Source organism: Toxorhynchites rutilus, chromosome 2, assembly GCF_029784135.1.
Source record: "Toxorhynchites rutilus septentrionalis strain SRP chromosome 2, ASM2978413v1, whole genome shotgun sequence".
In the NCBI taxonomy this organism is placed as follows: domain Eukaryota; kingdom Metazoa; phylum Arthropoda; class Insecta; order Diptera; family Culicidae; genus Toxorhynchites; species Toxorhynchites rutilus.
The window spans coordinates 133044781-133066919 of record NC_073745.1 but is presented as its reverse complement, the minus strand read 5'-3'; the positions used below and the strand labels follow the sequence as shown (position 1 = coordinate 133066919).

General features: G+C 40.7%; 2 protein-coding genes across 2 annotated transcripts in view; both read left to right on the top strand.

Annotated features, from left to right (window-relative positions):
* The window catches only part of LOC129770030 (allatotropins-like), a 90231-nt gene extending 72915 nt beyond the window's left edge, over positions 1 to 17316 (top strand). The window contains exons 2-3 of the mRNA XM_055772610.1: positions 3486 to 3844; positions 16476 to 17316. Coding sequence (XP_055628585.1) covers positions 3486 to 3844; positions 16476 to 16629 — 513 coding nt within the window. The 3' untranslated portion in view covers positions 16630 to 17316. The remainder of the gene's footprint in view (positions 1 to 3485; positions 3845 to 16475) is intronic.
* A 166-nt stretch (positions 17317 to 17482) lies between these two features.
* Positions 17483 to 19071, top strand: LOC129770765 (uncharacterized). Its single transcript, XM_055773819.1, has 3 exons — positions 17483 to 17639; positions 17759 to 18177; positions 18242 to 19071. Exons 1-3 carry the CDS (start codon positions 17513 to 17515, stop codon positions 18929 to 18931), a joined length of 1236 nt encoding a protein of 411 aa, XP_055629794.1. The 5' UTR covers positions 17483 to 17512; the 3' UTR covers positions 18932 to 19071.
* Positions 19072 to 22139: the final 3068 nt, after the last annotated feature.

Genomic DNA, 22139 nt, shown 5'->3' with positions numbered 1-22139 from the left:
AGAGTTAATTTGAAAATTTTATGCCTTCGCTGCTTTAATGATCCTTTGCGCCGCAAACCATTTAGTTTGCTTACATTACATCTGCACTGAATAAGAATAAGAAGAAGAAGCAACATAAACATTTCTCGACAGATGTTCGCATCAATCGATTGAAGATGTTTCTGCATATAAATATTACAATAAAAAGTTGTAAGGGGTTGTATCTAGGACACAATCGCATATTCTCGACGTAGAACTACGCAATTATAGTATGCAATCCACTTGTTTACCACATAGAATATTATTTTAAAATGTATCGAAACTTTTGTGTTATTCGTTACAAATAAATTTGATGAACGTCCTTTTACGTTTGAAATGATACGTAGGACTACCAAAATATGTGAACAGAAGAATTGTCAAACGATCATTGTATTTCACATTTCCCTCTGAAATTATTGCACATCTCATGTTTACGTAGTTCTCGAACCGTGAAAGTTCATTCACCTCTAGTATCAGAAATGACGATTTTCCCAGGCTTCACAGTTTAAAAGTACGTTTTAGGGAAACATATTGCGGTCTGCACAACGACAAGCGAGTACAAAAGTACTCAACACCAAAAAATACCCCCGACTTGCATGTATTTGCAAAGCGGATTCCCCCAGGCACATTAATTTTGAAGTCCGTGTTAGGGAAACACAGCTCAGAGGAAAAAAAATATACCCCCGACTTGCGTGTATATTTGCAGCGAATTTTCACAATTACATGTATTTTGAAGTCTGTGTTCTTTGTCGCAAACCATGAGACCCGTATTTTTTTATTTTTTTGTTAGGGTGACCATTTCCATTTTAGGGTGGAAAAATCAAATTTTTCCACTTTTTTGAAAAAATGAATTTTTTGAAAAAATACTAGAGTTACACAAAATTGGAATTTTGGTTTCGTTATTATTGATTGTATTTGTTTTTTATAGTCTTCATGGTCTCGGGACCAAAGGCGCTATATATTTTTATATTTTTTTCGGAAAGCTGAATTTTTTACATAACATGTCTCGAAACCAGAGAGGCGTTTTTGTTTTATTTTTAAGTTATGTTATGTCAAAGTTACCCGTAATTATTTCGTGATTATTATTTTTTTTAAATTGAAAATTTGATTTTTCGGACCACACTAAAATGGGAATGGTCACCCTAACAAAAAATAAAAATAAAAAATACGGGTCTAATGGTTTGCGACAAAGATCAAAATTTCCACTTTCCACGAAAATCTGAGAGCCACTATATCGGTTTGGCATGGAATGGCTGATATGCGAATGACCACTTCCCCCCACCAGGTGACTACTTTACCTCCCAGTCAAAAAATGTTCGATTTTTCAACTTTTTTTTCTAATAAAAATGTACTATTTTCAATTTTTATAGTAAAAGTCGCTTGCCATCTTGAACAACAGTGAGTGAAACTACACAATTCTTCCGAAAACAGGGATTGAAGTGGTATGTGAGTGTAGAAAATTGGCATAATCCGTAGGGTAACCATTATACCCCCACTTCCCCTATGCATTTTATTATGATGGAGTGATTCAACCATCTACTGTAAGAACAGCCTAAAACCTATTTGGGAGTGCATCGTGCACATTTTTGACGTTCCCGATACTTTGTGTCATTCGTCAGTTATTTTTTTTTAATTGCTTGAGTGACGACTATCAATCTCAGCGGTGTTATACTTATAACTTTCGAAATCAAAACTAACTGATACCATCCTATGAAAACTGTGCGCTGAACAGTTGTTCCTCCATTGATTTTGTCCGACATTTTTTTAAATTTTCATTGTACAGGAAAACCTGTTTTGTGCGATTTTTTTTGGGGTGGTTTTCTGTCGTTGTGCGATTTTTTTTGTGCGGTACACAAAAAGAAGCGTATTTGACGAAGTTGTCGTCTATTTAGTTTTTTTTCGATGGTTTGTATGCTCTTCAGTGCGAAAAAAGCATATTTGCGTCTAAACTATTCACCCATCATTCCCATCCTTCCATCAAATGCTCTAAATTGCGCATGACATGATTACAAACAGAAACAAGTGTTGACATGCAACTAAAAACACAACACAGCCTCGCGCAACCGAAAAGGCAAACTGTCCCATCGCAAAGCAGAGAAACAAAAGGAAATTGAACGGTGAACGGCGTGGATTTGAGTTATTTTATTGGGGTAAACTTTTTTTATGCGGTCCCTATCTACCGCACAAAACAAAGTTTTTTTTTCAAATTGTGTACCGAACACGAGTTTTTAAAGCTACTGGTGAAGTTTTGCACGATTTTTTAATGCGATTTTTTTTGTGCGGTCCCCATCCCCCGCACAAAAAAAGGTTTGCCTGTACTCTTCAAGCTTTCGACAGTCGGAGAGCAATTTTAGAATTTGTTTCTATACCATCTCGTGAATATTAACTGGTCCTACGGCCTGTCATCATTTAATATCCCGAAGCCGAGAATAAACAGCCTAATTCAATTTACCTGAGAAAATATTCGATCCCTCGTCGTGCCCAAAACGGTGACTAAGTTGTGAATGAAAACAATACCACACGTTGTGTACGATATTGTACAAATAATGCTATGTTGTTTCGGATGGTTGCCTTAGCGGATCGAACGTGAAACTTTTCCCACCGCGCTTCGGCTGGTGCATAGCAATGACAGAGGATATATGTATATATTTAAAGGATAGCACTTGGAGTGCTCTAATACTATTCAGGAGATACATACGAGCACTGTCTGTTGAAGTGAAAGATTTCATACCTTCTCAATATAACAATTCAGCTGTAATTCGAACTGCGGATATTGTAATACGATCGACTTGCTTGTCATGAAAGCAAACAAGTTGTTTTCCGAGGAACAAATGTAGTTAAATGTGGAAAATGCATCGATAGATGGACAAATCTTTTGACAATAAATTGGTACTATCTCCAAAGCCCTTCATGTTATTTAAAACGTTATAATGCATGTATCACAATTCGCATTAAAGTTTAAATCACGCTGCAAGTCCTAGCATAACTTTCACATAACATTTATCACATGGTGGCTTCGAAGGGGTAAAATTTGGCGACGCTCCCACATATTGCGGACCAGAACGAAAGCGAACGTTGTAAATATCTTTTTTCCTACTTATCCAATGAAGAGTAGAATCAGGCTATGCGAAAACCCGTCTATAGAACGATATGCATTTTTAGAGGAATAGGGAAGACAGAAACGAAAATTTCATTCAAAGTTAGACGATACGTCTCAATGCTGATTCGATTCAAACTGGTAATGCGTGGTGTGAACTTTTGAATGCGGAGATTTTCTCTTCAATATGAATGATTTACTTTCTCAATGCTATCCTATCTACTGCATCTTCTACATAGTTTCGTTTTTAACTTGAATATTATTTCGAGAAACTCTGTCTATGCGAAAAGACATATTTTTAAAATGATAATGTTTTACATGATACCAATAACATTTAATGGCTTTTTCAATTTCTGCTGTTTTTACCTAGGTAATGAAAATGCCAGCCTGTAAGCTGTTGTTCGTGGTAGTGTTATCGTCGATTCTGCTCTGCTGTCACACATCGAGTGCCGGTCCGGCCCGACAGCTGGCCAGTTTGGCCTCGCGAGCCTCTAAGATTCCACGTTCTATACGGGCCCCATTTCGCAACTCAGAGATGATGACTGCCAGAGGATTTGGTAAACGACGGGTACCGATCGGGTCAAATACGGGCGGTAGCAGCGGCAGCGTTAACCACGTTGTCGATGAGATGCCATGGGGCTATGAAAAACATGATACAGGAAAGATGATTGAAGAGCTGACAAGGGACAGACTCGATTCGGTGCAACAAATAGGCGGTGAACCTGAGAGGTAAGATTAGCAATATCCATACAATGTGTGACCACCAAATAATTTACGATTTGCATGTTGTCCCATCCATAGTGATAGTTTTTCTTTCTGTGATTCTCGTTCATTGGGACAGAAAGAAAGTTTCATTATATCAAATTTATCATATCAAACAACAGTTTTCCAACAGTTTTTTTTAGTCTTCTTCAGATTCCGAATGACGATGACCCAATATTCGTCGGGCTTTGACGTGTTTGTAGAGTTCTCGTTTTTGGTGATTACCTGTACGATCGTTTGTGATGACTACACGTCCTTCGTTCTGTAATGACAGAATGTGTTGCTTCAGGAATTGCCACAGACGTATTTCCAGACACTCGTTCACGTGAATTTTCTGGTTCATGGTCTAGCTTGCAATCGTTTTTTGAGCTAAAGATACAAATAGTTCGACAGTCTCACATGTATAAAATATCTGCCACGTTTTCCTCATCTAATGGCGGTTGAAGATTCGAACTCAGAAAACTGTTTGGAAGTCTGTATTGACGTAGGATCATCAATTACTACATAATAGAACTTCGTCATCATCATCTCGTACACCCCTTAGGACAGTGTTGCACTATTTCATCATTACTAATGAAGCAAATGGAACTATGATTGGCATGCGGAGATTTTTGGAGACAAGAGATGTTTCTATGGTGGTTCGACCCTGTTGCCCCTCTCTAAGGCCGAATTCATTATTTCATTATGTTTTCTGTTTCAAACATGTATTCCATGTAACGGAAAAACATGTTATTTGAAAGTGATTGAAGAATCTTGAACATTAATTGTGTCTGAATATAATTCTAAATTATAATGACGAGTTTTGTTAGATGGACTAAGAAATTCATAGTAAAATCATTTTAGAGAGTCTAGAGGTAATCAAACAATGAAGAGTTCTTCGATTGAACCCACAAACGTTCGTTTGGTAGAAAAAGGAAGGAAGGAAGGTATTGTATTATAGAGACTTTAAACTTTTGCAGTTCATTCGTCTCTAGCCTTGAGAAAGGCCCTTTGAAAACTCTACTCTATTCTACTCCAGCGCTACCACCTCCGCCCTCTTGCCTTGAGAAAGGCACTCGATCCCTCGCCGTCCAGCTCGTCCAGCAACGATGTTGTCCAGTCGGTGTCCACACAAAGAATGGTAGAAAAAGTGAATGTTTGAACGTATTTATATCTAAATATCAATTTTGGGCGGGACGAAGTGTGCCGTATCAGCTAGTAACTTATAAACAGCCCCATTCTTACTTGGTATGAACAGGGTTGCCAAAAATATTTTTCAAAGAACTGGAGTATTGCTCTTAAAAAAACTGGAAGAAAACTGAATCCTGTAAAATCATTTTATTTTAAGTTTGACTTTGATTTATTTACCTATTCCAATGCTTGAGAAATAAAATTTTCTTCGAAGCTTCGTGTAGTACAGGTCGGACTCGATTATATACAGATCGAAAAATATGTTTTTTTATAATTCAAATATTAGGCTGTCAAAAAAGTCCTGCGGTATTTCCGCGAGGTGTCGTTGTAAGCGCGTAGTTCTAGTTGTATTCATTGTATCGAGTCATACTATAGCTTGTTGGAAAGGCGCTATAATATAGTCCTTGACAGTGTTTTGTTTGGTTAAGTCGTTTGTGAGTTATAGTGTCGCAAATATGGAGCAAAATAAAGAGAAAATCCGACATATTTTACAGTACTACTATGACAAAGGCAAAAATGCATCTCAAGCTTCCAATAAAATTTGTGCAGTTCATGGACCCGATACAGTCTCCATTTCCACCGCACAACGATGGTTTCAACGTTTTCGTTCTGGTGTAGAGATCGTCGAAGATGCGCCACGCTCCGGAAGGCCTGTCGTCGAAAATTGCGACAAAATCGCTGAATTAGCCGAGAAAGACCGGCATAGTAGCAGCCGTAGCATCGGCCAAGAGCTGGGGATAAGTCATCAAACCATTATTAACCATTTGAAGAAGCTTGGATTCACAAAGAAGCTCGATGTATGGGTGCCACACACGTTGACGCAAAAAAACATCTTTGACCGTATCGACGCATGTGAATCACTGCTGAATCGCAACAAAATCGACCCGTTTCTGAAGCGGATGGTGACTGGCGATGAAAAGTGGGTCACTTACGACAACGTGAAGCGCAAACGGTCGTGGTTGAAGCCCGCTGAAGCGGCTCAGACGGTGGCCAAGCCCTCATTAACGGCCAGGAAGGTTCTGCTGTGTGTTTGGTGGGATTGTCAAGGAATAATCTATTATGAGCTGCTTCCCTATGGCCAAACGCTCAATTCGGACCTGTACTGCCAACAACTGGACCGCTTGAAGGTAGCACTCATGAAGATAAACAGATGGAATACAATGCGGCCATCTTTGATAAACAGAGGCCACATTGTCTTCCATCAGGACAACGCCAGGCCACACACTTTTTTGGTGACGCACCAGAAGTTCCGGGAGCTCGGATGGGAGGTTCTTTTGCATCCGCCGTATGGTCCGGACCTTGCACGAAGTGACTACCACCTGTTTTTGTCCATGGCGAACGAGCTAGGTAGTCAGAAGTTAGCCACAAAAGAGGCCTGTGAAAATTGGCTATTTGACGGCGCCAGTGGTTGTGTGGTTAGCGTAACAGCCTCACAATCCGATCGGCCTGGGTTCAATCCCAGCTGGCGTCGTTGGGATTTTCTGAGGCGAAAAATCTCTGGTTACGTCTTCCTTCGGAGGGGAAGTAAAAGAAGTTGGCCCGGCTTATGAGTTGTTGAGTCTGATAGGTAGGAACAGGTGGAGTCGCCTCCCTGATGTCGGTGATTGGCACTGAAGTGGCGGAAATAGGCCGACGAAAAATAAGCGAAGATAAAAAAAAAAAAAAAAAAAAAAAATTGGCTATCCGAGTTTTTTGCCAATAAGGAAGCGAGCTTCTATAACAGGGATATTATGAAGTTGGCATTTCGTTGGGAACAAGTCATCGAACAAAACGGCGCATATTTGACTCAAAACAGATGATTGTAACTAATTTTATGAACAAATGAAAATTTAAAAAAAATACCGCAGGACTTTTTTGACAGCCTAATATGACTTATTTCAAGAGAAAATGAAATGAGTCAACGTTTGAGTGAAAGTTAATTGGCTATTACGAGTATAGTGAAGTAAAAATCGTTATTTTGGTAGATTTTAGTTGAAGATTCATCTGGAACTGTTTTGAAATGATATTGCAGAGAAATTTAAAAAGATATAAGTTGGGTGTCAAAGAACAAATTCTAGAGCGGTTAGAGAGCTTGAATTTGGTTGATGGAAATATTCATGTTTATTTTGTATTTTTTGGATAAAATTAAGAATAACACATAGAAAACCACAAACATTGAAGTTTTTCGCTTTTAAAATATTACCTAAATCCACTAATTTAAGAGTTTCACAACTATCTTTTATAAAACTAGCTGACCCGGCAAACTTCGTCCCGCCCAAAATTCGTTTTCTTTATCAATACCTTCAAACATTCACGTTTTCTTACTAAGCGCAAGTTCATGGGTCTAATCGTAGAACTGTTCATTGATTGATCTTTTAATCGACCCCGTTGAATTTACCCATTACTAAAAAATTCCTAGTATTTCTACCAAAACTCATTTGTGTTTCATTTGTATGTCAGCACCCCCCCCCCCCCCCCCCCTCCTTAGAGAGGAGGAGGAATCTCTAACGACCATAGAAACATTTTTTGTACCCTAAAACCTCCATGTGCCTAATTTGGTTGCATTTGCTTAATTAATTCTCGAGTTAAGCAGAAATTTATGTTTCATTTGTATGGCAGCCTCCCCTAAGAGAGGGAGAGGAGTCTCTAACCACCATAGAAACATTTTACCCTGAAACCTCCATATGCCTAATTTGATTTCATTTGCTTGATTAATTCTCGAGTAATGCAAAAATTTATGTTTCATTTGTATGGCAGCCCCCCTCAAGAGAGGGGGGAGGAGTTTATAACCACCATAGAAACATTTTTGTACCCTGAAACCTCAATATGCCTAATTTGGTTCCATTTGGTTGATTAATTCTCGAGTTATGCAGAAATTTATGTTTCTTTTATATGGTAGTCCCCCTAAGAGAGGGGGAGGAGTATCTAACCACCATAGAATCATTAATTGCACCCTTAAACCTCCACATGCCAAATTTCGTTTCATTCGCTTGATTAATTCTAGAGTAATGTAGAAATTTGTGTTTCATTTGTATGGCAGCCCCCCCCCCCCCCTTAGAGAGGGGGGATGGGTCTCAAACTATCACGAAAATCTTCCCCGGCCCGAAAAACCCCTACATACCAATTTTTATGTCGATCGGATATATATATATATATATATATATATATATATATATATATATATATATATATATATATATATATATATATATATATATATATATATATATATATATATATATATGGCCAGAACAGAGAAAATGTTCAATAACTCTGTCATTGTTGGAATTCGAACATATGGGTAGAAAGATTTATATACAGGATTCAATTACATACAGTGAAATTATATCTTCGATATCATTTCACTGTATGTTATGATATTTCTGATCGAAATTATTCAAATTATCCAATTTAAGTCAAATATGCGCCGCTTTGTTACCACCTCGTATTGAATTCGTAAGTGTAAGCTGGAGAAAAATAACATTGAGAGCGTGTTAGAAAAAGAAGAACGATCCAACGTAAATACACTTTGAATCGATCGAACGAAAAATGTCAACAAACAAAATTGGTAAGGAATATGAGGGATAATATTTGTGCGTTGTGGATTTATTTTACATAAAATAAGTAAAACTGAAGCGCACATATAAAAAAAAACTGGATAAAACTAGACAATATTTGAAAAAAACTGGAAGAATTTAGAGTTTAACTGTTCAACTGGATCGAAGAAAAAACTGGAAGAATCCAGTTGAAACTGGAACATTGGCAACGCTGGGTATGAACATTATGAACATAAAAAATACGTAATAGTGAATTGAGTCACTTTAAAACAGCTGAATGCACCACGTTTTCCACATCTAATGGCGGTTAAAAATTCGAACTCAGAAAACTGTTTGAAAGTCTGTATTGACGTAGGATCATCAATTACCACGTAATAGAACTTCGTCATCATCATCTCATACATCCTTTAGGACAGTGTTGCACTATTTCATCAATATAACGAGACAACTGACGTGCTAGTCGCTTCTTATTGATGAAAAACTTGTTTCAATGGCGACTGACGAGCTACGATGCAACATGATGCCTGTTGCTGAGCCTCGTCAAAACGCTTTGATCGATGAAGTAGGCGGTAAAATTGTCTGTAATGAACTGTTGATTATGGCAGATTGTATTTTATCTTCATCGAGCATAGCTTCGATTTTCGTTTCTGTTGTTTTTTTGTTGTATTTATTGAGGTAAATCACTTCAACTAATCTCTACATGCTAAGATAATGAAGAAATTTTATTCGCTTCAATGAAATTTCTACCCGGCACCCAAATGCTCATGTTGGACAGTCCGTTTAAACTCATTTATATCCTTTGTTCTGCCCGAGTTTTAGCATATTCATATGATAAGGGTATTCACGTAGCGGAATGGAAACAATCCGAGCGTCTGTTCACCATGGAGGTGCGGCTCAAAACAGCGTCTGATCCCCATGTTAGGGGCGGCTGATCACTGTCTTCGTGCCAGCGGGGATTCTAAAAAGAGCTGTGCACGACGGTCCTCCGGCGAGACAGTGGGTTGGTGCAGGCACTGCAAGCCATCCGTAAAAATGAAACGCACAGGAATATTCACAAAGAAATTCGAGACAGGATAATCGGACTAGACCCACGCAAAGAACACGGATCAGAGATTGGAAACTCGGAACATGGAACTGCAAGATTCTCAATTTTCTTGCGAGTACCCGAATTGTGTCGGAAATATTGAGAGACCGCAATTTCAACATCGTAGCGCTGCAGGAGGTGTGCTGGAAAGGTTCGATGGTGCGATCGTTCCATGGTAGGTATACCATCTATCAGAGCTGCGGCAACACACACGAGCTGGGTACAGCTTTCATCGTGATGGGGGAGATGCAAAAACGGGTGATTGGTTGGTGGCCGATCAATGAAAGAATGTGCAGATTGAGGATGAGAGGCCACTTCTTCAATATCAGCATTATCAACGTCCACAGCCCTCATCTAGCTAGCACCGATGACGATAAAGAAGAATTTTACGCGCAGCTAGAGCGTGAATACGATCGCTGCCCAAAACACGAAATCAAAATCGTCATCGGTGATTTGAACGCTCAGGTCGGCCAAGAGGAGGAGTTTAGACCGGTAATTGGTAGGTTCAGCGGCCATCAGCGAGCCAACGAAAACGGCCTAATACTTATCGACTTCGCTGCCTCCAAGAACATGGCCATACGTAGCACCTTCTTCCAGCACAGCCTCCAATACTGTTACACCTGGAGATCACCACAGCAAACCGAAACACAAATTGACCACGTTTTGATCGACGGTCGGCACTTCTCGGATATCATCGACGTCAGAACCTATCGTGGCGCTAACATCGATTCAGACCACTATCTGGTGATGGTCAAACTGCGTTCTAAACTGTCAGTCGTCAATAAACTAAGACACCAGCGCTCACCACGGTACCACCAACGACGACTACAGGAGCCGAACGTTGCTGCAACATACTCGCAGCGTCTTGAAGCTGCGTTACCGGAGGTAGACGAACTGGATGCTGTTCCCCTCGATGAATGCTGAAACTCCTTAAAATCAGCAATTAGCAGCACAGCAGAGACCGTCATCGGGTATGAACAACGAGAACAACGAAACGAATGGTTTGACGACGAGTGCCGAGAGCTCATGAATGAGAAGGATGCAGCACGCGCAGCCATGCTGCAACGAGCGACTCAACAAAACGTGGAACGATACAAACTGAAGCGAAGGCAGCAAACACATCTCTTTCGGGAATAAAAGCGCCGCCTGGAAGAGAAAGAGTGTGAGGAGATGGATCTGCTTTATCGTTCTCGAAAATCGCGGAAGTTCTTCAAGAAACTAAACGCCTCGCACAAAGGTTTTGTGCCGCGAGTCGAAATGTGTAGAAACAAGGAAGGAGGTATCTTGACGAACGAACGCGAGGTGATCAAAAAGTGGAGGCAGCACTATGATGAACACCTGGACAGCGCGCAGACAGGAGACCAAGACGGCGTTGAGGAGGACTACCCCGGTGCAATAAACAACGACGACGTACAACGACGTGAATTTAAGGAGGCCATTAATCAGCTCAAGAACCACAAAGCATCTGGTAAGGATGGCCTCGTAGCGGAGCTCTTCAAGGGAGGTTCGAGAAAACTTGTAGAGTGTATGCACCGGTTGATAGTCAGGATCTGGGACACAGAACAGCTACCGGAAGAGTGAAAGGTAATCTGCCCCATCTATAAAAAAGGCGACAAGATGGATTGTGGGAACTATCGTGCCATCACGATCCTGAATGGTGCCTACAAAATTTTGTCTCAGATCCTCTTTCGCCGTATATCGCCAATAGTAAGTAGATTTGTGGGAAGTTATCAGGCCGGATTCATGCCCAGTAGCTCGAGGACGGACCAGAATTTTACACTGCGGCAGATCCTCCAAAAGTGCCGCGAGTTACAGGTCCCTACACACCACATCTTCGTCGACTTCAAGGCCGCATATGATACAATCGACCGACGACAGCTATGGATGATCATGGATGAATACGGCTTTCCCCGAAAGCTGACAAGACTGATTCAGGCAACTATGAACGGTGTGTGGTGCAGTGTGCGGATCTCAGGTGAGCTATCGGGATCATTTAAGACTCACAGTGGACTTCGACAAGGCGATGGACTCTCCTGTCTGCTCTTCAACGTGGCGCTGGAAGGTGTTATGCGGAGAGCGGGCTTCAACATGCGGGGCACGATTTTCAATAAGTCTATTCAGTTTATCTGCTTCGCCGACGACGTGGACATAATAGGAAGAACACATGCGACGATAGCCGACTTGTATACCCGACTGAAACACGAAGCAGGGCTGATTGGGTTTGGGATCAATGCGTCTAAGACTGAATACATGCTAGCTGGAGGGACTGATCGCAAGAGAGTTCTTCTTAGCAGTAGTGTTGTGAACGACGACGACGAGCTCGAGATGGTGGAGAAATTTGTCTACCTTGGCTCGATGATAACAACTGACAACAACAACAGCCGTGAAATTCGAAGACGGATTGTCAATGGAAGTCGTGCCTACTATGGACTCCGCAAATCCTTGAGGTCCAACAAGCTCCGATCCCGTACGAAGTGTACCATGTACAAATATCTAATTCGACCGGTTGTTCTCTATGGGAACGAAGCATGGACGATGCTTGAAGATGACTCACAAGCGCTCGGAGTTTTCGAACGCCGAGTGCTCAAAACAATATACGGTGGTGTACAGGAAAACGGAGTATGGAGAAGGAGAATGAACCACGAACTGGCGCAACTCTACGGCGAACCCAGCATCCAGAAAGTCGCCAAGGCTGGACGAGTGCGATGGGCAGGACATGTTGCAAGATTGCCACAGCAGCGATGGTGTTCGCATAGAATCCGGTAGGAACAAGTAGGAGAGGAGCCCAGCGAGCGAGGTGGTTAGACCTGGTGGAGCAAGACTTGGCAAGAATCGGTGCAGCCGGGAGTTGGAGAACTGCAGCCATGGACCGGGTTTATTGGAGAAGAGTAGTGAATCAGATCTATTCTCAATGGGATGTAGAGTCATAGTAAATAAATAAATAAATAAATAAATGGAAACAAATGAACCCTGGTAAACTTGTAAACTTCTATCATACAAGTGGCATGGTATTAGAATATTCTGTTTGAGGAACCCCATAAACGCCATTTTTATCAAAATTGACTTTTTGGCAGATTTTGAGTCCTTGAGGGTACTTACATCGACTATTAAAATAAGAAGAAGCATGCACAAATCAACATAATTGGAATGTTTTCTGATTTGGATTGTTACCCAGACACGACCGCGAAATGAAAGCGTGGTGTTCGGCGGCAAAATTACCAAGCGGAAGTCATAAAAAGTACAAGAGTCAAAGGAAAGGCATGCAAAAATAGAGGCAAATCATCTCTCGAATACCCCAAGCTGAGAACTCTTGTAAGTCAGTTTTGTCGACCCCCGTTAAAGTATCCTACTATACAATCGTCAAGAAAACTACATGAAACTACGCGAGAAAACAACTATTTCGTTGGAAAGCAGTGGCCGGAAAACCCCCAATAACCAAGAAATCTACTGCAAGCTTTCGCAGTTCATCCAGGTAGCTGCCAAGAAACACAATATTTGCAGCTACCCGAGAAACTGCAGAAACACCCGAGAACTAATGAAGCAAATGGAACCGAAATTGGCATGCGGAGATTTTAGGAGACAAGAAATGTTTCTATGGTGGTTCGACCCTGTTCTCCCTCTCTAAGGCCGAACTCATTTTTTCATCATGTTTTCTGTTTCAAACATGTATTCTATGTAACAGAGGAACATGTTATTTGCAAGTGATTGGAGAATCTTGAACAAGAATTGTGTCTGAATATAATATATTATAATGACGAGTTTTGGTAGAAGTACTAGCAAATTCAAAGTAAAATTAATTTTAAAGGGTCTAGAGGTAATCAAACAACGAAGAGTTCTTCCATTGAACCCACAAACGTTCGTTTGGTGGGAAAACGTAAATGTTTGAAAGTATTTATATCTAAATATCAATTTTTGGCGGGACGAAGTTCGCCGGGTCAGCTATTAACTTATAAACAGCCCCATTCTTACTTGGTTTGAGCATTATGAACATAAAAAATACATATTTAATAGTGAATTGAGTCACTTCAAAACAGCTGAATACACCACTGATTTCTCGTTTTTTTGAGAAACCCCCTAAGACCACCAACTTTGAAGCGCTATATTTTGAGCTTAACCTGTTATATTGATGAAGTTGTGGCTCCAAATAATATGTTTTGGGTCTAGTAATCGAACCCCATACAAACAAATTGGAGGTCCAGGTCAAAATTTTGAGAAAAACAGTTTTTTGTCAGTTTCTCGCCAGTGCGTCAAATGGACTTATGGGGTTTCTCAAACAAACGATTCATTTATGGTCTTGACGATCATAGTGCGATGACTTGCAACATGCTTTGATCGTCAAAACACTTTGGGACTGTTTTGTCGGTTTATGTTTTGTTGCACGCCATTTGATAGTCATGTTGCAAAAGTCGTGATATAGCTCAAATATACGCAGTGATCAGCACTGCTTCAGGATCGCGTTTTGGCCGCCTGTTTTGTTCGTCGTAGTGATTTGGACGAAATACCTTATATGTCGACAATACTCGTTTTTTATCTTCATACACGTTTGTAGACGACACTCACAGTTTGTTTGCGGCATCTAGGGCGGAGAGAAGGCCCAGAAATGTTGATGCAGTGATGAATAACACTGACGTAAACGGCAATGTTCACTGCTCGTTGATTAGAATCTAAAAAACATAACGTTTTTCTTAATTTCATCCTAATTTTTTCCGAGTAAATCAAATTACAGCTTAGTGGGACCCAGATTGACAGCATTGAAGACATAAAAACGAATTCGAACAGAACTCGAAATTATTGTTAGTAGGCTATGAATTCGTTAATCAGGCATAGAAAATAGGCATAGATATTGGAACCGCAATCACCTGCTAGGTTACTAGGAAGACTTCGAGCATTATTGGCACAATATTCTCTACCGGTCTGATGATTGTTTCGATTGTGATTGAAATGGATTGGCTGAAAAGTGGCTGCCTTTTGCCGCAGTAAATCTTGCTATCAGCGTGAATATCATGATATACTTCTCCACCAACAATCATGTTCCATGTTAGTACGTAATTACCTGCGTTTAACCCGTCGAATTGTTGTAGGTTTTCTATTGTCGGAATATCCATATAGGAGAGCACCATGGAAGTAAATAGAAAAAATGCCATCTGAAGAAGCCTAAAATATTCGAATATTGGAAGATCAAATTGGAAACTCGTTGGAGGAGAATGATTATTGGCCGTACAAGACATATCTAATGCTGGTTGGTAGGGATCCATGGAGCGCTTCATCAGCATAATAAAATTTTTACCGAACAGTATCTCACTTCGAACGCTACTCGCTCTTGCAGATGTTCCTCGAACTTCTCAGGGTGCTCATAACGTTTGCATTAAAAAAATGGACAAAACTTGTCGATTTTTCATGGGTTTACCTTCTCACACGCACTGACAAAACTACCCATGCAGCATCAATCATAGTAACCCACAAGTCAGCAAAAAAAAAAAATTGACAGCTCTATCAGTCGGACTCTAACCGTGATGGCGAAAACAGTGAAGCTACTCCGTTCAGAACTGTGCGCGTTCAAAGAACGGTACCCCACCGCGTCAAAAACGGACATCGTGCGGCACTTTGTGGACGCCGTATATGCCTGTTCCGGCATCTACAACATCTTGGCACTATTGAACAACAATCAGAGCATCGAAAGAAGGCCCGGTTCCCGACGGCCGACGACCCTGAGTGACAAGAATCTTCAAGAAACGCCGGAGAGGAAGTACGAGGGAAAAGTGGCTACATCGCTGCGTGCGTTTGGCTGGGAGGTTGTTGAAACCGGCCAAACAGTTGAAAAGTACCTGGCGATCATGAACATACATGCCAGGAAACGGAAGTCCCGTCCACTGGTTTCGGTGCTGCAGGCAATGACGCAGCAACAGCGGCTGAATAAGATGGTCAAGTCGATTTTCCCGGCGAATCGCGACGTGGCAGAGGCAGTTTTCGAAAACCGAAAAAGAACCCAAGGGAGGATTACATGTAATCGGTATCCCTAACCGCTCTACAATTTGTTCTTTGACACCCGACTTCTATCTTTCTTAATTTCGCTGCAATATCGTAATAAAAAATTCCTCATAAAAGCAATGAATTCAATCAAAATTTCCAAAAATCAAGATTTTTACTCCACTGTTTTTATAATAGCCAAGAGTATTTAACCTCAACGTTGAAGTATTACTATTTTTCAGAGCCAGGTTTTATTCGTGTACATGTACATGTTTATGTATAAGAACATACCATAAAATCATGTAAATTACACAGTAGTATTAGCCGTTTAGGCATAAGAGTATTTTTTTCTGTTCTATTACATTATGGTAAATTACAAAGTAGTAGCCATTTAGGCGCAGAGGAATTCTTTCTGTTCTTCCATTGTTCAGCAGGCCGGACAGCGCAGATAGTTGATACGATCATTGTAGTGTTATCTATTGCACAACAGCCCGATGTTTCTTGCAGAGCAGAGCAGTTGTATGGATGAATCGACCTTCGTTCCACCGTGGATCGATCTCCATCGCTGATGATTGTTGCGTGGACGTAGTTATTTTATAACAACACATAGATAGTCAATTAATGACCTTGAGTTTGAACTCACGATCGATCGCTTAGTAAGCGAACGCGCAACCAAGTGGCTACGAAGACCCCCGAGTCATATTTGAAATATTAAAAAAAAAATCAAACTATATTTAATCGAGTCCAAAATTGTATAAAATCTTGTCCGACCTGTATCATAAAAATAAATATTATTCGGTAATTGGTAAATTGAACTCATCGGTCTCTGTTTTTTTTTCAGCTTCTCCTTGGACTGGTTTGTCAACGAGCTGTCTGCGAATCCTGCCCTGACTAGGACAATTTTGCAACGATTTATTGATACCAACAAGGACGGCCTGCTGACTACTAAAGAACTGATCAACTCTGGAACAAGCGACGGCAATGATCTCTTCTAATTTTCTCTTCTGGACGCTGTTATTCCTGTGCCCATCACCCACCGAGGAACATCCCTTTTGCCATCTGTTATTTATATTCGCATTGCCCGAGGATCTCGTTCGAGTAGAATGGAAATATTCGGGTTTCAATGTTAACGATCTTAGGGAGATGTTCTTGTAAAATAAAAATACATATTAGCTTTTCTCACTATTGAATGGTTTGGTGTAAGCAATCCACTAAGGACCGAAAATTTTAGCGTTAGTGGGAAAACATATTTGTGATTTAGAGTATTTAACGGATAAACCTCTTTTTTGAAGTTATGTTTCTATGTAACAACGGTTCAGAGTTAAGAAACAATCTCAGCTCATTGGTATAACAGACTTAATTGTAAAAAACATAATATCTATTGTCATTTATTGATGAAAACAAGTGTCGAAAATGCGGAAGTAACCGATTTAGGCTGGGTTTCGTGTTGCTTCCAAAATTGCGACAAAAAAACATTGTAAAAAATGCTAATTGGGAACGAAATATTAAAGCACTTTTCCTGTTTCAACATTACACGATTAGTTAATTATTGACACGTTCAAATGAATAAATAAAAAGTATGCCACCCCACTGCAGATGTGAAAAACATATTGTAATATACATAAAGAAACTGCAACTATATTACACTGCAGAGAGACTTACAAAATGCAATTGAAAATAAAACTTGAAAATTGATTGAAAAAATTTTATTTCGAAAGAAAGCATAGATCGAATAATTTGCTGGCAATGTATTACTTAAGCCTAAACTTGTCTAGACGAATCAATGATTTTTTTTGACAGTCGCCTTTCGAAACAATATTCGTATCATGCATTGTTGGAAACAATGGTTTATTGTGAGACGGATGCGAAAGATGAACGATGTCATACCAAAAACTTTACGAGGAATCTTTCCCGGCAAGTCTGTTACTCGAGTTTGATGAGCTAGATGATGGGATTCTTAGCCCGCCGAGACTACAACAACCGGAGCAGATAAGTAATGTTCCTGGTGAGTAGCTTTTTCCTCCAAATTTATGATATTTTCGAAAACAAGAAAACCTGGCATGACAAGAATTTAACCATAGTCAATTCAATTGAATAACAATTTTTGTCCGCTTATCATTCAAGAATCTAGATCCTCGGCAACAACTTCCCACACATCGAACACCTCGAGTGGAAACTATAGCCTTTCAACGGAGAATGAAAATGGCAGCGGATCCAGTGGATCAAGCAACATCGCTTCGAAGTATCGCACAAGCACCAATAAGCGGGTAAATGCGATGAAGGATGCAAAAAATATCGGTTCCAAGCCTCCAAATAGATCGACGAATACTGTAAACCAGAAAAGGGCTAAATCTATGGAGAATCTTGTGAACAGTGGCGCTTCGCATGCGCAATCAATTCCGTTCAAACGACAGAAGTACTCACACGTTAAAAGTAAAGTGAAACAATTCATAGATGAAGCGATCAGTCAGCGTGATCGCCGCGGGTTGGTGCGTCATAACTCACTGAGTAATACCAACATTCTCGGGCGTACACTTGAAGAGGTATGTGAAGAGCTATATTTGCTTGTTTACCAATTAGTGTAATTTGAATAGGAAAATATTTTAGACAGATGAATTCGACCAAGAGACCAATATTGATACTTTACGAGCAATGCTGAGAGATAAAAACAACGAGATCGACAGTCTGCAGCGACATCTCCATTTCAGTGAACTTCAGCGGGAGGATGAGGTCGCGAGAGTTGTTGCTTTGAAGAATAAAATTGAAGGTATACGGCTAGAAGATTCGAAACGAGAACGGGAAAGAGAACGTGAACGCAAGCGTGAGAGAGAACTCCATGAAAAACGAGTTCTGGCATCATACCTTCAACTCAACAAGAGCTTAGTATCCGTCGCGACCCAGACAAGTCCGGAAATAGGACCAATGATCAATTTCAGCACTTTCCGCAGCGAGGACAGCTTTGAACGGTTGTTAGCCGCAAATGCGTCAACCGCTCCGAGAGTGAAACGAGCGCTGCAGTACGTGATGGATCTGGAACAAGAAGAACTAGACAAGAACAACAACCATATACAAAGACGTCCTGATTCTGTAACGGATCCGAAAAATTCACCAGCACCCCATCAGAATCAGTGCTCGGTGGAAGAGGATGAGGAGTCTCCTCGCTCGGAACAGCGTCTCGAAATTACCGTAGAGCCTATTGAATTTGCGGAAATTTGTCATGATTGTGCCAGGAGAAAGAAACGCAAATACATTAAGAAAACTAGGCTGGCCAGTTTCTTCTGCATAAAAAGGGAATGAACATTTCAACAAGATTTATTTCACGTAGTTATTAATCTTTGTATTTTAAAATATAACAAATGTATCTAATCTGCTCTATGATGAAAAAGTGATCAAAACAATGAATAAATAATACGAGCAAATTGGGAACATTGTTTACACGTTTATATGCCCTTACTATACGACATGAAAAAATAGAATCGTTCGATAAATGCTTTGATGATACTACTTTACTTTGTTTCGATATTTTCTTCATTCTAAACAGCATTAAGGGATGAGCCTGCTTTGGCCGGTTGCACCGACCACTGCCACCGTTGCACAGCTAAAGAGGACCAATGTCCTCTGTCGGGATTCGGATTAATCGTTGCCCGGACTTGCGCGTACGGTAGGCCTCGGTACAGTATCCTCCTTCAAATTGTTGCTTGCCACACTTCCCAATTTGCTTACGAGAATTTCGAAAAGTTTCTCTGTCGTTTTGAGGAAACCAATCTTACTAACCGAAATCCAAAAAGAAAATTTTATTATTTTTTGGAAAACCGCTAAAACTTTAATGGAAAGTTAACCAAATCTTTTTCCAGCAATTTTCTGAATGTTTGTTTTTTATTTTCGTCAAAACACTTAACTTCTCTTTCCCAACAATTCTAAATTTCTTGTGACGTCTTTTTTTACCTTATGTGTTTTCCTAAGACTGTGATTCTCCTACTAACACAATATTTTGTCCCTACTAATTGGTGTAGTTTTTACGTGTAACTGTGGTGGTGGCCCGTCATATATCATGCTGTTCCAGGGTACTCACTCTCATTGATTTGTATACCGGTATGTGCTCACCCGTGCAGCAACCGTGGGGTTCACCAATTGGTGGAGCAGCGTGGTGATTCTCACCGCTCAGACACCGAACCTCTCACCGACGTGAGTTTCGGTAAATATCGCTGGCGTTGGAGGACTTTCCCGCCCTGAGCAAACCGTGCTGGAGTAGGGTCGCGTGTTGCGTGCGACTTACACGGGGCCGAGCTTCCTTCCCGATGACCAACGCACTCCCGAATGGTATATAGTGGTCCGCAACCACGAAGTAATAGACCACTCCGGGGGATTTACCGAGCATCAACTTCAGGCCATTTCTCAAGGGAATCCCCGGCGCAAAAATGTGACCACTCCCAACGTTCAAGGACAAGTCCCTCCGGTGATACCCCCAGTTAGTTTGCCTAAAAAAACGAGTGCAGCGGACAAGCAAAATCAGGTTCCTTCTGGCTTCCGTGGGAATGGTTCACCTTTGAACGACCCAGCATTCGAGGGAACATCAAAAACCCCAAATGTCCCTGTTTTTCCGTCAAGTTCAACTTCCCAATCGGGATTCATAAAGTTGTCCGACCTTGTGGATCAAATTTTCACGTGTTTTAATGTTTCCGACTCCATCAGAACCATTGTCACCGCAATGCTTCCAGTATTAAAGACAATTTTACAGCAATTGATGCAAACATGGCCCCTCCTTGCAATGATTATCTCTCTTGATGTCTAATTTAAATTCGGAGGTCGGAGATATCACTGTTTTTCAGTGGAATTGTCGTAGTCTTATCCCTAAATTGGATACATTTAAATTTTTAATTCATAAGTTCAATTGTGATGTTTTTGCTCTGTCCGAAACCTGGCTTTCTTCGCAAGATGATCTCTCTTTCCACGATTTTAATATTATATGCTTGGACCGATATGACAGATACGGAGGGGTGCTATTAGGGATCAATAAGTGTCACTCATTTTTCCGAATTGATCTTCCACCTATTGGTGGGATCGAAGCTGTTGCTTGTCATGCAAACATCAGAGGCAAAGACCTCTGTATTGTCAGCTTGTATTGGCCTCCGAGAGCTGCGGTTAGCCGCAAGCAACTTGCTGACATGTGCTCACTCCTTCCTGAGCCACGGTTGATCTTGGGAGACTTCAATTCTCACGGAACCGCCTGGGGGGAACAATAAGATGACAACCGTTCATCGTTGATATATGACCTTTGTAACAGCTTCAATATGACCATTTTGAATACTGGGGAAACAACACGTGTACCTAAACCACCTGCTAAGCCAAGTGCTCTTGACCTCTCGCTTTGCTCGAACTCACTATCGTTAGATTGCAAGTGGAATGTAATACAGGATCCCAACGGTAGTGATCACTTGCCAATCAAAATTTCCATCACCATTGGGTCGAATTCTTCTGAATCTATAAATATGGCATATGACCTCACAAGACACATTGACTGGAAAAAATATGCGGACGCGATTGCTCTAGCCATCAATTCCAGAGATGGTTTACCTCCATTGGAGGAGTATAACTTCCTTTCTCGTTCGATCTATGACAGCGCAGTTCGCGCTCAAACGAAACCCATCCCAGGTTCCACCATTTGCCGAAGGCCTCCCAATCTATGGTGGGATAGCCAATGTTCCAAGCTTTATATAGAAAAATCGAATGCATTTAAAGCTTTTCGGAAACGTGGAACTCCTGAAAATATTCAAACGTATTTAGGCCTTGAGAATCAGTTAAAAAATTTGATCAAAGGGAAAAAACGTGCTTATTGGCGAAATTTCGTGGGAGGATTGTCACGAGAAACGTCAATGAAAAAATTATGGAAAGTGGCTCGAAACATGAGAAATCGCTCTTCAACGAATGAAAGCGAGGAACATTCACATCGATGGATTTTTAATTTTGCACGGAAGGTTTGTCCCGATTCCGCTCCCGTGCAGAAAATTGTTCGAGATATACCACAAGATAGGTGCGATCATGATTCCAAGTTTTCGATGGTAGAATTCTCTCTTGCTCTCCTTTCATGTAACAATTCTGCTCCGGAATCGGATAGAATTAAGTTTAACTTGTTGAAAAACCTCCTTGATGTGGCGAAACATCGCTTATTGAATTTATTCAATCGGTTTCTGGAGCATAATATTGTTCCAGATGATTGGAGACAAGTACGAGTTATAGCTATTCAAAAACCCGGTAAACCCGCGTCCGACTTCAATTCGTACCGCCCAATAGCAATGCTGTCTTGTATACGGAAATTGTTGGAGAAAATGATCTTGTTTCGCCTTGATCGATGGGTTGAAACGAATGGCCTACTCTCAGATACACAATATGGGTTCCGCAGGGGCAAGGGGACGAATGATTGTCTTGCGTTGCTTTCTTCAGAAATTCAAATGGCTTACGCCGAAAAAAAACAAATGGCTTCAGTATTCTTGGACATAAAGGGGGC

What these genes read in the sequence shown, in the direction of transcription:
- LOC129770765 (XM_055773819.1), top strand. Translation starts at nt 17,513, where the DNA reads ATGTCATACCAAAAACTTTACGAGGAATCTTTCCCGGCAAGTCTGTTA. An exon ending in GCAGATAAGTAATGTTCCTG is followed by an intron (nt 17,640 to 17,758) that starts GTGAGTAGCTTT and finishes TTATCATTCAAG; the next exon opens with AATCTAGATCCTCGGCAACA. An exon ending in TCGGGCGTACACTTGAAGAG is followed by an intron (nt 18,178 to 18,241) that starts GTATGTGAAGAG and finishes AAAATATTTTAG; the next exon opens with ACAGATGAATTCGACCAAGA.